Below are 15,513 nucleotides of genomic sequence, written 5' to 3'. Positions count from 1 at the left end.
TTCACTGTCAGACTTGGTAAATTGTGTGGTGGTTTTGTCTTGGTATGGTGGATAATGGGCCAAAATGTGCAAAGCTGGGACTATCTCCTTCATTGTGTGTGGAAAATCTGTAAAACACATTGGAATTTGAAGGCTTGACTCTAGGGGGGAAATGCTGCAGCAAGGTATGTGCCACCTACTTCCCAGAGTGCAGTTTGTCCAGTATGTGACGTTGCTTGCAATGTGTTATTGGGGTGGGGGGAAAGCATTTTATTAGACAGTGACATCTCTTGTCAGACTGTGTGCCTTATGCATGCCATCTTTTGAGGGGGGTTTCAAAACAAAACCCTTAACTCTTCTTTAAAAAGAAGCCAACACAGTGAAGTGGCAGGTAATAAAACAGAGGGGTGTGTGGCTGTGTAACTCTGGTGTTACAGATATGAGGGAGTCTGTATGGTCTGAGAGTGAGTTCATTTTCTCTATGCCACCCCTTTAGTAGCTGATCTGAGAACACAGGCAACAGTAGCTAGATTTTTTGAGTAAGAATCCTTGTATATTCCCTTTACTGTCCATGTGTACAGTAGTTGTGAAGGCAGAATGGAATGTTTTCCCATGCTCATTGAAGAGTTCAATTTAGCTATAAATTTTTCTAAACCTCACTTAAAAGTCTTCATGCTTCTCATGCGTTTTGAATTCGTTTATAAATCATCCATATGAATCATCACTATGTACTTTAAAAGAAGCATAAAGCAGTGACTGCAAACATGTAGAATGGGATGCCCATGAAATAGTTTTTAACCAACTGGGCTGTATGTGGGTGAATCATATACAGAAATAAATGAAGCAAAAAATTCATCTGCATTTTAGTGTCTGATTTTTTTTTTTAATTAAAGGTGGAATTTTCAAACACACAAAGTTGGCCTAACTCTGCTCCCATTAAAGTCAATGAGAATGTTACCACTGAAGTGGGAGCAGAGCAAGGCCAATGTTAAGCATTTTTGAAAAATCCCGCCCTAAATTACTGTGTCATATAATCTGATCAAGAGCTTGATTATTATATTGGGGGTCCTGTTCAGATTTTAATGAGTGAAACATGCCTATAAATGACAGAATTTAGATGTCTCCGTTTTGAGGATGCAAACTTGAGGTCTCAGAAGTAGGGACCTTGCAATAGATTTTGCTTTGTGGATGCAAATTTTAACCCTTCTGTGCACTTAGGCTTAGATAATTGAAACTGAACCCTCTTCCCCACACCCATAAAATGTGGGTACATGTATGTACACAAGCAATTTTGCGCACACACATACAGAGCTTGTGGTCTGAACATTTAGATTTATTTCTATAGCATATGTACATACACACACTCTCAGAGCCTGAACTATTTTCTCTGCACATCTAAGGGCTTGTCTACATCAGAAAGTTGCAGCGCTGGTGAGGGAGTTACAGCGCTGCAACTTAGGAGGTGTACACATCTGCAGGGCACCACCAGCGCTGCAACTCCCTGTTTGCAGCGCTGGCCGTACTCCCGTTTTGTCTCGGGTGTAGAGGATCCAGCGCTGGTGATCCAGCGCTGGTAATCAAGTATAGACACTTACCAGCGCTTTTCTTGACCTCCGTGGAATAAGCAGGTATCCCAGCATACCTGAGGAAGCCTCTGGTAATCAAGCTGGTCTCCTTTCCCGGTTTGCTCTCGCGTTCCCCGAACCCCCCTTGAAGCCGCCCAACAGCGCTGCAGTGTGGCCACATCTAACACAACTTGCAGCGCTGGTTGCTGTAAGTGTGGCTACTCTGCAGCACTGGCCCTATACAGCTGTACTAATACAGCTGTAACAACCAGCGCTGCAAAATTTTAGATGTAGACATGGCCTAAGAAAGGGTAGAGTAATATTCATTAGCATAGGGCTCTGTGGTGGACCCATTTGTGTAAATAGTTGGTTTTATCGCAGTGGTTATAATCTGTAAAATAATATAGTGATAAGGGATGAAATCTTGGCTTCAGTAAAGTGGTGAAACTCTCATTGACTACAGTGGGCCAAGGATGTCAACCTAGGTTATTTTTGAAGTGTTGTGTTATAAACTATTTCATTTGCCTCTCATAGTGCCACAGTGTATTACATCAAAAATAGAGCTAATAAATTAAAAAGAAATTGATATAAAAAAAATGTACAAGGCCTCCTTCTTCTTTAACTGGAATCATCCGTCATGTTTACATCCTCGGCAAGTGTGTAGAAATCAATAAACTGAAGTACTACCTAATTTGCAGAATTGCTGAAATACCCACTAAACATATTGATTGGATTTCCCTTTTTCAGATGATCCCTCTTGTCTGGATTTCTTCCCTTGGTGTCATCTGGTTCCCCAGCATGGTGTCTGCAACCACAAATTTTATGGCAAGCAGTGCTGTAAATCATGCACAAGGAAGAACTGATTGCAATTTTTTATTGCAATCCTGCAATGTCAAGATTCTCCCTTTTTGTTTACATTGAAATTCAGTTGACTTTAAGGCAGGACCTGGTGCCACATAAGCCACTGATGGAAGAGAGATGTACGGCAGAGTACCTTTCTAGGGGATTATCTGAGGTACAGTAATTGTTAGATAAACGGTGATCCAGGACTGTTTTTTTTGCTGACCTCCCTAAAGTGCAGAGTAGTATGGATCACTTGAACACTCCCAAACAAGGGTCATTTCTTCCCATCACTCTTTAAATATGTCATTTTGCACTGTCATATGTGATAAGGAAGAAAATAAGGTAAGCAATGCTCATCCGCATAATTTATTGGAATGTGAGCAAAAGAGATTGAGAATTCTATGCCGGAGGTTACAGTGTGGCAGTATAGTATATCTCAGTCTATCACCATTGCTTCTTTTCAGTATTTGTTATGATAATGTCCATTCAAAGTAAGGAGGAGGTTTACTACCGTCCTCATGAGAGAGAGGTCCATATGGCTGTTGCTCGGAGCATGCAGTGTCACACATCACACGTGTTGTAACTACAATAAGTATATAGTGCACTACTAAAGTAAATGGTGCTTCTGTATTACACTTGCTGCTGGAAAAGCAAGTTTGGCATCATGCTAATGTTTTTATTGTTTTGAAAACTTACACTTTCTGCTTAGTGTAGAAACTCAGAGGTGGTTAACTAGCAACTTGAAATGTATTCCTAGAAATATTCAGCCAGTAGACTATGTGGGACTTTTAGTATTGCTGTGTAATACAAGTAAAATAGAATTTCACATTTTGACTAACTCAAGGAACTCAAAGATATATTGAGCTCAATGGTTATATTGTTTTCAACATTCTAAGCATGTTAGGTAAGTTATTTTAAGGTTTAAACTTGACTTTTTTAAATAATAAAACTTCAAAATATGTTTTTCAGAAACTAAATTGTTTAAATGCCAATATGCTTAAGAATAACTTATTTTTAGCTCAATTTTCTCTGCAAATTTTGGTTCATCAGTTAGCAAAAGAGAAATAGCAGGAATAGGATAGTCTGTTAATTGACACACACTTCTCGGAATGGTTAACTCTTGATACATGAAAGATCATCAGTTGGAAAAAATAGTAATCTAATCAGAAAAATCAAATTCAATTATATTTTTAGACATTTTGATAATCCTCAAAACACACTTTTTAAGGTCAGGCTCCTTAAACATTTTATAGCACTTGCAATGATATGTGTAGTCATTCAGTATCCAGCAGTCAATAGATATCATATATCAAATGGTACCATTTAAAATGTTTCTGCATTGGAAAAAAAACACCCAATCCGTTTGCCAAAACCATTGTAACTGAAACAGGACTGTGTCCTACTGTAATTTTCTGGGGAGTGGCTATAAGGGACATATTTATCTAATTCCACCCAATCCCACAATTTCTTTTGATGAATGTAGCTCAATTTTCCTGCTTTTTAAAGTATCATTTCAAACTAGGATTAGCCATCTCAGCACTAATGCCAGACAGTGGTCAGTTAAAATTAGCAGTTCCTTTTGCAACAATTTAAATGAAAAACATGTATTCTCTGATACTTTAAGAAATGTTGATTGGAAACATATCTCAATCAACTAGGCTCTGCCTTGATATTGGACTTTGTATAATTGTAACTTTTTTTTTCTTGGAAAACTGCAAAGTTTTTTTTGTTTTGTTTTTATAATTGTGTCCTTTTATTATTTGATGTAAAATACTTAATTTATTAATGCATAGCTTTTCCTTTATATTTCATCACTTACTTCCTTAAGTAAGTGACAACAGTTCAGAAGAGAAAATGATAGTGTCAGAAAGTATGGATTATGGTGTAAAAAAAAGCAAAAATAAGTAATATTTAATTATTTTATAAGTTTTATAATAAAGTACTCTAACTGTTCACTATATTTGGAATTGTACAATTCTTGAATAAAATATGGAGGCTATACATTGATGAAGAGTAATGTAAATGGTGTATGTTTATCTATACTAATGCAAATAATCCCAGACAGTCCTGGATTAAGACAAATATAGTATCCTAGGATGACAAGCCCCATGGCCCCTCCCTAATGCCATAGTCCCACCCCTGTGCTGTTTACCTGCCTCATGCTGTGGATTTACCCAAGCCTGCTGCGGTAGAAGAAAGGCCTGACTTTACAAGAACTGTCTACTGGGCGGATATAGGGGGAGTGACCACTGCTGGCTAGGCCCTTCCCGTTCCACACAGCATTGCTCCCTATCTCCAGCCCCTCTTATCCAAGAGTGGGTGGGTGGGTTTGGGAGAGACTCCCAACACCAGTCTAGCAGAGCCCTGATGGGGTGGCTGCAGAAAGGGCCCTTGCCCAAGTGTCATGAGTCAGGATGATGTTTGTGAGGGATTCCCACAGCAGTGAGTTTGAGTGTTAACAACTCATTATGATGAATGGGGCACAGTTCACTTCTCTCAGAGGTATTGTTTCAGGCTCTGCAAAGTCAGGGGGACATTACTGTATCAGTAACATTTGAGTCATATTTTCAAGCTTTCCTTTGCCAACATGAGGGCTAGAAACAGTTCCTCCTTCCACCCCCCATGATGCCAGATAAATCATCCCATTAATTCTGAGGACCCGATACTGCAAATAATTAGCATGTACATAAATTTATATATAGGTATATACCATAAAGAGAGACAGGGGCTTTAAATTATGTTACAGATATATTAAGATAGAGTGTATGTCTAAATACCATACAAGAGAGACATGGGAGAATGGCTGGATTTTTTTACCCTTTACTTATATCCAGGACAAGCAAGAATCTAGAAGTCAGCTGCCAATATAATAGAATCATGGAAGATTAGGCTTGGAAGAGATCTCAGGAGGTCATCTAGTCCAACCCCTGCTCAATTCAGGAGCAACCCAAACTAAATAATCTCAGCCAGGGCCTTAAAAAATTCTAAGGATGGAGATTCCACCACCTCCCTAGGTAACCCGTTCAAGTGCTTTACCACCCTCCTAGTGAAACAGTTTTTTCTGATAGCCAACCTAGACTTCCCCCACTGCAACTTGAGACCATTGCTCCCTGTTCTGTCATCTGCCACCATTGAGAAGTGGTGAGCCTAGCTCCATCCTCTTTGAACCCCCCCTTTGGGTAATTGAAAGCAGCTATCAACTCCCCCATCACTCTTTTCTTTTGTAGACTAAATAAGCCCAGTTCCCTCAGCCTCTCCTCATAAGTCATGTGCCCCAGCCCCCTAATCATTTTCATTGCCCTCCATTGGACTCTCTCCAATTTGTCCACTCTGTAGTGATTATGGATTACACAAATTCTGAGATAAAATTAAAAGCGTTTCGAGTAGGACATGGTAGTGGGAATTCAATGCAGCAGGATTGATGCATAACTTTCAGGAATTAGGCCGGATATTAAATTCCACTTGAAATTGGAAGGACATATGCTGTTCACCTTACTGGTTGTTCCATCTGAAATGCACCATAGTTTACTCAACAGAGTGAGCACAGTGTTTCTGCCAATTTGACTATGTAGGGTAAAAGGTGCAGCTTGTTTGCATTACTATTGTGCAATAAACGGAGTTTAGATTTCAGACATTAAAAGGGCCTGAACTGATACAGCTTCATGGTTTTATTAGCATGATGACAGGACAATCACAAAAAAACCTCCTGTGTTCAGGAGGTCATGTTTGGTTCATTTGTTCTCCTTGGACTATTTGCTTTTTCATCAGTTAGCAGTTGCACTAGGTAAGAAACTGCATTTGCTATCAAGAAAAATGTCCCATTATCTTACTTTACTTGCCTGTAGACCATCTTAATATTTTTCATTAGGATCTTCCAGTTGTTGGGACAGAAGTAGCACCTGTGTGTGCTCAGTTTACATGCACAGAAATAAAATGGGTCACTGAGGCACAACTGCACACTTTGATGGAAGATGAAGTTGAATATAGTGACTCTTCCTTCATCACTCCAGCGTGTCTGTTTATCTGCAAGGCTGGGGGAGGATGGTGAGTGTCAGTCCCTTTCCACCAAAAAGCAATGTTCACCAGTATATCCCTTTGCACCTCACTAGGCCCAAGTGTTAGGAAAGGGGCCAACAGATCTGCTGTCTATATCGCCAGCAGCTGTTGGGGCTACTGCAATCTAATAGCTACAATTGAACATTTCCGAGCTGTTCCAAACCTCTCAAGTCCCCTAGTTCACAGCTCAGCTATTCAGACTGAGCACGAGATTTGTTTCAGATGCATATTGCACTTCAGAAGAGACTGTGGTTTGCTAAGGGAGCTTTCCTATTTTAGCTTTTTCTCATTGCTTAGTCATTGATAACTCCTCAGGGGAAAAAGAAACTAAGGCCCACCAAGTCTTTCCCATGACAATAACTTGTAGGCTGATAGAGATGCTGTTTGCATTATTTTTGTTACTATAAAGTACTCTAATCAGGGGTTTCCAAAACCATTTCTTAGGGTGGACTCTATCTGAGTCCCATAGACCTCTTTCCCCACCTAACTGCATAGGCCAGTCCCTTGCCTATTCACCATCATATGACATCTCTGTCAACACTTGCTTACATGGAACATTTATGTTAGGATGATATTTAATGTGCTGTTACTATCTTTTAACATTGTTTAGGTCAGGAGGTGAAAATAAAGGAGAGTTAGAATAACGTGACCAACCATTTCTTGAATAACTACCTCCATTGGTGCACAGTTTAGGAGCCACTGATTTCAGTTAGTTATTACCACAAAAATTAGGATGCTGAATTGTGCTCTACTCTGGGATAGCCATTTGGAATTAAAATAGACTGACAGCTGCCAATGAATAACAGTGCTGGAGCCAAACATTGGAAAAAAGACAATATTGCATAAATGTGTTTGGTTATGCTGCTGGAGAAACCCCAAATTAATATATATCAATATCTAGAATTGCTGAACCCTCATGCTGATATTGGTTTGCAAAGCTTGGCAATTTTCAATGAGTTAGTTGCTCCAAGGCTCACTTTACAAAGCAGAATGGCGGCTTTCAAAAGAGGAACACCGGCGTTTCCCATAGTCAGATTTCATCACACTGCTGAAACTGAACAATGGCTTGATTGTTTTAATCAAATTCAATTACCTGAGGTGCCTGGAAGTCATGAACTGTTGCTGGAGGCAGATGAGCGTTTTGCTGTATGTGGTTTTACAGCAACATGAGCCAAATTGCTGGTTTCCTTTTTAAAGTGAATCCTGTTCAAAAGCATCAACACAATAAATTACCGGCTTTATTATTTCTATTGTAATAGCCCATAAGTGCCGCACAACCAGTGATTGTGGCCCCACTGTGCACTGCACACATACAATGAAAAGACCGTCCCTAACCCAAAGAGTTACAGTCAGTTACATTATGAGAAATAAGGAGTGGATGCAGCAAGCAGACAGGAGGAGCACAAACTAAGTGAGATAATAATGATTGTGTAATAAAGCCTTGGTCATAGTACACCAGCTGTCTGGCCACCACAGTGCATTTTGTGGGCCTCACAATGCAGGTGAATTTTAAGTATGGTTTTGAAAGAGCACAGTGCATGAACCATTGAGTAATGTAGCTTTGTCTTTAACTTTAGAAAGCAATGCACAACACTGGCCAATGTCTGAGAGGATAACTGAGGAGAGATGGAGAAACAAAGTGGGATAAGCAAAGGAGTGAGTCAAAACAAGAAGGGAGTTAGAGATGGGTGCAAGTTAGGTGCTGAGTCATAAATAGAGATAATGATTATCAGTCATGGAAATTAATAAACGTAGAACTTTCAGGGAGTTATCCTGTCAGTAAACAGACTGCAAAGAGTCTTGGCATGACCTAATGTCTCAATTCCATCAAAAGACATTTGAAAATAAGAAGTTATAACTGCCAGAAAGAATGCCCTGAATGCTTCACTAGGCAATCTCATGTGAATAAGAGCCAAATCAGTCTTGATTTCCTGTCTATTTCCTGCACAATGTATGACACTCTTCACAGAGGTTCTCAATCTGTTATTCTTCAAAACTGCTGGAGAATGTTAGTCAATGCTGAGATGTCATGCCTGGACCTTCACTTCTTTCAGAAGTTTTACTACTTGGGGTTATAAACATTACTTGACTCCCATCAGCATAGCCATTGACTGACAGAATATACGGCAAATCTGTACTTTGGTCTTGCTTCATCTATCTGCTGAATTTCTGCAGAGTTGGATCCAGCAGGCTCTTTCAATGTTTGGACTTGCTTTTGTTTAACCTCAAGCCACTTTAGCTCATGAGCCCATAAAAGTGAAACTAAGGGTATGTCTACATCTACAATTTTGCAGCGCTGGTTGTTACAGCTGTATTAGTACAGCTGTATAGGGCCAGCGCTGCAGAGTGGCCACACTTACAGCAACCAGCGCTGCAAGTGGTGTTAGATGTGGCCACACTGCAGCGCTGTTGGGCGGCTTCAAGGGGGGTTCGGGGAACGCGAGAGCAAACTGGGGAAGGAGACCAGCTTCGCCGCGGTTTGCTCTCGCGTTCCCCGAACCCCCCTGCAAACCGCAGGGAAGGAGACCTGCTTGCTCGGGGATTCGGGGAACGCGAGAGCAAACCGCAGGGAAGGAGACCAGCTTCGCCGCGGTTTGCTCTTGCGTTCCCCGAACCCCCCTGCAAACCACAGGGAAGGAGACCTGCTTGCACGGGGGTTCGGGGAACGCGAGAGCAAACCGGGGAAAGAGACCAGCTTCGCCGCGGTTTGCTCTTGCGTTCCCCGAACCCCCCTGCAAACCGCAGGGAAGGAGACCTGCTTGCTCGGGGATTCGGGGAACGCGAGAGCAAACCGCAGGGAAGGAGACCTGCTTGCACGGAGGTTCGGGGAACGCGAGAGCAAACCGGGGAAGGAGACCAGCTTCGCCGCGGTTTGCTCTCGCGTTCCCCGAACCCCCCTGCAAACCGCAGGGAAGGAGACCTGCTTGCAAGGGGGTTCGGGGAACGCGAGAGCAAACCGGGGAAGGAGACCAGCTTCGCCGCGGTTTGCTCTCGCGTTCCCCGAACCCCCCTGCAAACCGCAGGGAAGGAGACCTGCTTGCACGGGGGTTCGGAGAACGCAAGAGCAAACCGGGAAAGGAGACCAGCTTCGCCGCGGTTTGCTCTCGTGTTCCCCGAACCCCCCTGCAAACCGGGGAAGGAGACCTGCTTGATTACCAGATGCTTCCTCAGGTATGCTGGGATACCTGCTTATTCCATGGAGGTCAAGAAAAGCGCTGGTAAGTGTCTACACTTGATTACCAGCGCTGGATCACCAGCGCTGGATCCTCTACACCCGAGACAAAACGGGAGTACGGCCAGCGCTGCAAACAGGGAGTTGCAGCGCTGGTGATGCCCTGAAGATGTGTACACCTCCTAAGTTGCAGCGCTGTAACCCCCTCACCAGCGCTGCAACTTTGTGATGTAGACAAGCCCTAAAGCAGAAGGCTCAATTAATCAACTCAATAGCTAACCATTTCATTTAAATAATGCACCTGAAAGACTAACAGGGTAAAAATAACAGTAGCAACATGAGATGGCAGAATAAACAGTTTAAACAATTTCACTCGCTAGTAATGGCCATCCACAACTCCCTGGTGGCTGCTTTCTTCCACCACTTATAGTTATACGGTTAACTCTAACTAGTGAAAATACATTTTTGTCCCTCCAGACCTTAGTGTACATTCATTTTAAATCTTTTTTTTTAAGAAAAGCCCAAACCCAAGGCTATATGTAAATTAAGTGAGAGTCTGAATTAAAAACACGGTGTCAAGAACATTCAGAATTCAGCTCGCAATTCAGTCTCTAAGTTTTCCTTTTACATATAGGTATTGTAATCTGTAGGTGTGATACACTGTTGGTATATGTTGAGAGCAGGAACAGGGAATTAAAATGTTTTTGGGCCATTTCATACAAAAATGGTAGACAGGACGAGAAGGCTTTGCATTATCTGGAAAAGTAAAGGTTTTTCCTTAAGAAGGAAGGCTTATATACCAGACTTCAGCTATGGGTCTCAAATTCAAGCACAAGGGGGAAATACTTCAATAGTCTCTAATGGTTCATGCCAAATAATGTAAGTAAAATGGTGAGACATAAAAACTACCTCCCATAAAAGAACTAGACAACCTAATTGAAGTGATTTGAACAACCACAAATGAGCCTAGTGGTTTGGGCAAATGATGCATATGGGAAAAAGAACACATCTGTAAAAGTGTCACTCAGTACCTCTATCTGCTCCCTATCAGAAAGAGATGAAAAAGACTGTATGAGTTGCAGGGCCCGCTCCACGCCCCAGCGCGCCAAGCGAGTGGTTGGGGTGGCATGCCGCGGGTGATGCTCTGCTGGCTGCCAGGAGGGCTGCAGGCGGGTCCGGTGGATCTCCCGCAGGCATGCCTGCGGAGGGTCCGCTGGTCCCGCGGCTCCAGTGGAGCATCCGCAGGCATGCCTGTGGGAGGTCCACCATAGCCACAGGACTAGCGGACCCTCCACAGGTCCACCAAAGCCACTGAAACAGCGAGCGGCAGAGCGCCCCCCGCGACGGGCCGCCGTGCTTGGGGCAGCGAAATGGCTAGAGCCGGCCCTGATGGGTTGCAGTGGACAGATAAAGAAATAACTGTACAGGAAACAGTCTTCTGGACCTTCATGGAAGAATATTTCAGATTGTGAATGAGACAAAATTCAGTTGGTATTGATATTTGTAATTATTCATTTATATTGCAGTGGCTCCTAGAACCCCCACCAAGACTACTTTCCCATTGTGTTAGACGCAGTGTCTGTCTCAAACAGCTTACATTCTAAACAGACAAGACATGCAAAGGAAGTAGTCAAATTTCCATTTTACAGATAAGAATCTGAGACACAGAGAGCATGAGTGACTTGCCCAAAGTCACACAGGATGTACATAGCAAAGTACATGTTTGGATTCCATTTCTCCTGAGTCCCAGTCCAGAGCGTTAACCTTAAGACCATCCTTCCCCTTATACACCATGAAAAATAATACATATCTTTTCTATAGTAGCTATGTAATATTTCATGCAATGAAATGATACATTACATATTTTTATAGCTGAACATAGATAAAGCATTCAACCACAAAGCAACTCGGTCTTAATGCCTGAATTTTGCCCACAGAGGCAAAGATATTAAGATAAACCTCAACATTTAGACTGATCCTCCAGGATTAAGTCAAGCCACTGTCACCCAATATTTCACTCTTAACATGGAATTTCTGTGCTTGTCAGAATTTAAAATGGTCTCTTAGCATCATTTAAATGACTTCAGGTGGCTGAGGATGAATTTAATTTTCTTTTGGTGTGACAATGTTCATTAATCCTCTCATAATGATGTAGGAGAGCTGACACAATAGCTTCTTTGGAAAAGGTTTATGGGGATTTTTATAATAGAAGTATTAGCTCAAATCATTGCTTTCCATGGAAAAGCAATCAGGAGGGAGGGTGATAGGAGGAAGCTTCTAATAAGATTCCCTCCCTGAGATCTCCCCATGTCATCCTGTCTAACAGGAAAGGCCTCAGACCCCACCCCAAATCAGGTATGCACTACACAGGCATGCCTCCAGATTAGCTGTGGACCACAGGTGCTCTGTTGCACTCATACTACCAGAGACTTGTCCAAATCACATATGAGCCTAGGATCGCAGAAAGGCCCCAGGATTTTCTGACTAATTTTCAATGTGATTCAGCCAGTCTCCAGCAGTGGTCTGCCCACTCCCTGCTCTCTACCAGTGTAGGAGACCACGTCAAGAGTTCTCTGCAGGGGCCACAGAGACGGGGGACAATGATATGGAAGCACAAAGTTCTCCTATGTAGAAGGGGGAGAGAAATCAACTCAAATACTGCCCTGTGTGGCTGCAGATCTAGGGACATGACCCAGTCCATTAAGAAAAACTACAGGACCCATTGAGAACTACAATTTGCCTATGCATATTGGAAATTTACTAGAGCAGATTGAAATCTTTTCTTTTCTTCGTCTTTTTTTTATTATTATTATTTTTATTTTCAATAACCAGAATTGTTTTGGTTGTTTTTGGTTTTCCACAAGTGAAAAATGTTCACTTTATTTCTGTTAGAAAAGCCAGAAAAAGTGTCCAAAAAAATGAATTTTGATTAAAAATAGACCAATTTTCATTTAAAAAACCAATATATTTCACCATGCTTTACGCAAGGGAACAAGCCTGCCTGGGTTAGTCACAGTGTTAATGACTTGTTCTTTTTCTAAAACAATGGAATCACAGCAAGACATTTACCATAGATTTTTCCCACCTCCTCAAATAACTGAACTCATTAAAGAGATTGAACTTTCAAAACAACAATTTTAACAGTATAATTTTCTGGGGATGGGACCTCCAGATCATGTAGTCTGACCTCCTGTATATCACAGGCCACCAACACCCCCAGTCATCTACACACCAAACCCAACAACCATAATTAGACCAAAGTATTATATCCTTCTGGAAACTAAACTACTGTATGCCACACATGGAGAACAGATGGAACTAAGATGCACCAATGTCCAGTTAATAGGACTGTCTCAGCATCAGCAGTTGCAACTTTTCCAGCAGCTGACATCACCTGTAAGCAGAAGGACATCAGCTTAGATTCTTCTTAAAATTAATTGTCAAAAATTCAAATACTGTCTCACGTATTACTGGTAGGGAAACTGACAGATCCTCAGCTGATATAAATGCTATACCGACATCAGCTGAAGATCTGGCCAATAATATTAAATATGCAGAAGAATATTAAGTGAAGTAGCATCAACAGCTTTGTAGCTGACGCAACTGCACTTTGCTAGGGTTAAAATCAGAGCAGTTAGGGAAGATTGTTATTCTTGGGGCTGACTTTCAGACATTCTCTTTCCTAATTTTCTCATTAATTTTCTGCACCCATTGCTTGTTGGAGCCCAGCCAGCTCCCTTCAACCACCAAAAGGCTGCTCTGAAAGGCAAGTCTGCGCTTCCGTTTTCAGGACATGTTTGTTCTTTGTGTCATTGTAAGACTCTAAATAGATGGACGAGACACAAACTGAAGGCCATTTATTTTTGCATCTAGTGGTTTAAAACGTATTTGGCTGCAAAGAGATTTGTTAATAATCCATGTGTCGTCCAGTCCTTAAATCTTCGTGACTGTTTGGCACAGAACTCTGCATATCTCTCTTTTAGCTCCATCCTTTTCTCAGTGCATTCCCTCTCTCTCTGACCCCCTTGAAACTGTTGGAAGGGGTGCAGTGTTTTGCAGTAATCCCCTTTGACAGAGGAACTATGCTGATTTAAAGTCATGGCTTTGGAACAGTAAGGCCCCCACTGCCGTTTATATTGGAATCCATGTACAAGACGCTGCTCCCCCTTTAAATCATAACAGTCACATCTAATGAAGAGAAAAGAAGAACTTTTTTTTATGAATTCCCTGAGAAAAAATTCCCCTCAGGTGTAGCTTGTAAGGGTTGATTGGCTCCAAGATCATGTTTTAACTTTTCATAGCAATCCTGCAGGTTTTGAACCAAGAATGCTGGCTTTTCATATGTGTGTGGTGGAGAGATGAAGAACAACCCTGTAACTTACCACTGCTCCACTTAAACTTGAACCAGGCAAATTAGTACTCACGGCAACCAAAGGCCTAGATCATGAATTTATGTGGATGAGGAAGAGAGGAGTGCAAGCGGCTGTGTCATGCCAGGAAGTGAACCAGAGCTGGTTAAAAATCAGCATTTCCTAAACTACTTCTCTCATGCTGCACTACAGTCAGCTATGGCGCATTGGCTCAATCAGAGCAGAGACCATGGTGCTTCACAGGAGAGGCTGTCCAGGTAGGGAGCCCAGTCCACAGGGGAGAGAAAAGGCATAAGATACCGAAATTACAACCCTATGAGGCACCATCACAGTTCAGATGAAGGTTAAAATGACACAAAATGAAACATTTAGATTCAGCTTGACAAACTGAAAGGCTTTGATCTGGGGTAACCCCCTCCAAAATGGAATATTTTGTTTAGAGGGAATATTGAAAATGTTTTGGCTAACTCATAATTTCCATTGGGAAATTTCAATTCTGCAGAAGCTGCATTTTCCTTTAAAAAAAAACAAAAACCAAGCACTTTGGCAGAAAATTCATGACCAGCTCTAGAAAGAACCTTTCCTTTCTTCCATTTTGCCGCACACCAGTAGCAGACTATTACTGCCTATCAACTACCAACCCCATGCTGGTTCAGCTGTGCCAGCCAGCAGTTCACGGGGAAGAGGCAAGACAGTGCACATCCCTGGCCCAAGTGCATGTGGAGATAGTGCAGGACATGAAGCTCTTATAATTCTCCTGTGCCTGCAACAAAGATGCAGGGAGGCTGCACAGGGTTGCATTTGCATGTGGCCATGTTTCCCTTTTATGCTCCTATGTCATTGGATTGAAGTCAATGCGACACTTCATGGTCTTACACTTAGGTGCATACAGAAGTTCCTTGATGCGCTAAGGCCTCCATTCAGAAAAGCTCTCAAAAGTGTGAATGTTTATCCAAAGTTTATCTGAACTCTCTTGAGCCTCTGGGGTCTGAGTCTCATCTCAGTTACATCTCTGTAAATCAAGAATGACACCACTGAAGGCAATGGAGTTATACCCATGTCAAACTAATGTGTTTAAGGTCGGAATCAAGTCCCTGGATACTGCCAAGTTAGATTTCCTCCAGGGTATTTGGGATTTCCTTGCTTCTGGAAGGGTTGGAAATAACCACCAGAACAGCTTTCTTGCAATACTTTGGTTCTTCTATTTACACATATGGATCCTGTAGTGACTGTCCCTTCAGCTGCGAAGAATGGGGGCAGGAAGATGGTTCAAGAGATGGGAGATGATTCTCCTAATCCCAATTTCCTGATCTTGGCAAGAACCAGGGGCAATTACAGTCTCTGATCCTAGGGACTCACAGGGACTTCTCCCTCCACACATTTCCAGTGGTAGGAGGAGATAGGACAATAGTCCAGACTGTGCACCAATGTGGCTCCTGCTCTCTCTCCTTAGGACCCGCATCCTCAATACAGGGCCGTGTCTCAAAGGACTAGGTTAGCTGAAGGCTGGCACTCTGATCTATAGCGG

The 15,513-nt window shown here is 42.2% G+C and overlaps 1 protein-coding gene and 1 long non-coding RNA gene across 3 annotated transcripts in view; one reads left to right on the top strand and one right to left on the bottom strand.

The window, feature by feature from the left end:
• The window catches only part of ADAMTS18 (ADAM metallopeptidase with thrombospondin type 1 motif 18), a 63,149-nt gene extending 59,923 nt beyond the window's left edge, over window positions 1–3,226 (top strand). For both annotated transcript variants that reach the window (XM_030582135.1, XM_030582136.1), the window contains one exon: window positions 2,292–3,226. In XM_030582135.1, the coding sequence (XP_030437995.1) occupies window positions 2,292–2,407 (116 nt within the window). In that variant the 3' untranslated portion in view covers window positions 2,408–3,226. The remainder of the gene's footprint in view (window positions 1–2,291) is intronic.
• Window positions 1–15,513, bottom strand: part of LOC115660592 — a 35,174-nt gene that overhangs the window by 1,096 nt on the left and 18,565 nt on the right. Inside the window, exon 2 of the long non-coding RNA XR_004002850.1 lies at window positions 7,537–7,646. This is a non-coding gene — a long non-coding RNA (uncharacterized LOC115660592). The remainder of the gene's footprint in view (window positions 1–7,536; window positions 7,647–15,513) is intronic.

This window comes from Gopherus evgoodei, chromosome 12 (assembly GCF_007399415.2).
Source record: "Gopherus evgoodei ecotype Sinaloan lineage chromosome 12, rGopEvg1_v1.p, whole genome shotgun sequence".
NCBI classification, from domain to species: Eukaryota; Metazoa; Chordata; order Testudines; family Testudinidae; genus Gopherus; species Gopherus evgoodei.
The sequence above is the reverse complement of the archived record's forward strand: the minus strand, read 5'-3'. Positions and strand labels throughout refer to the sequence as shown.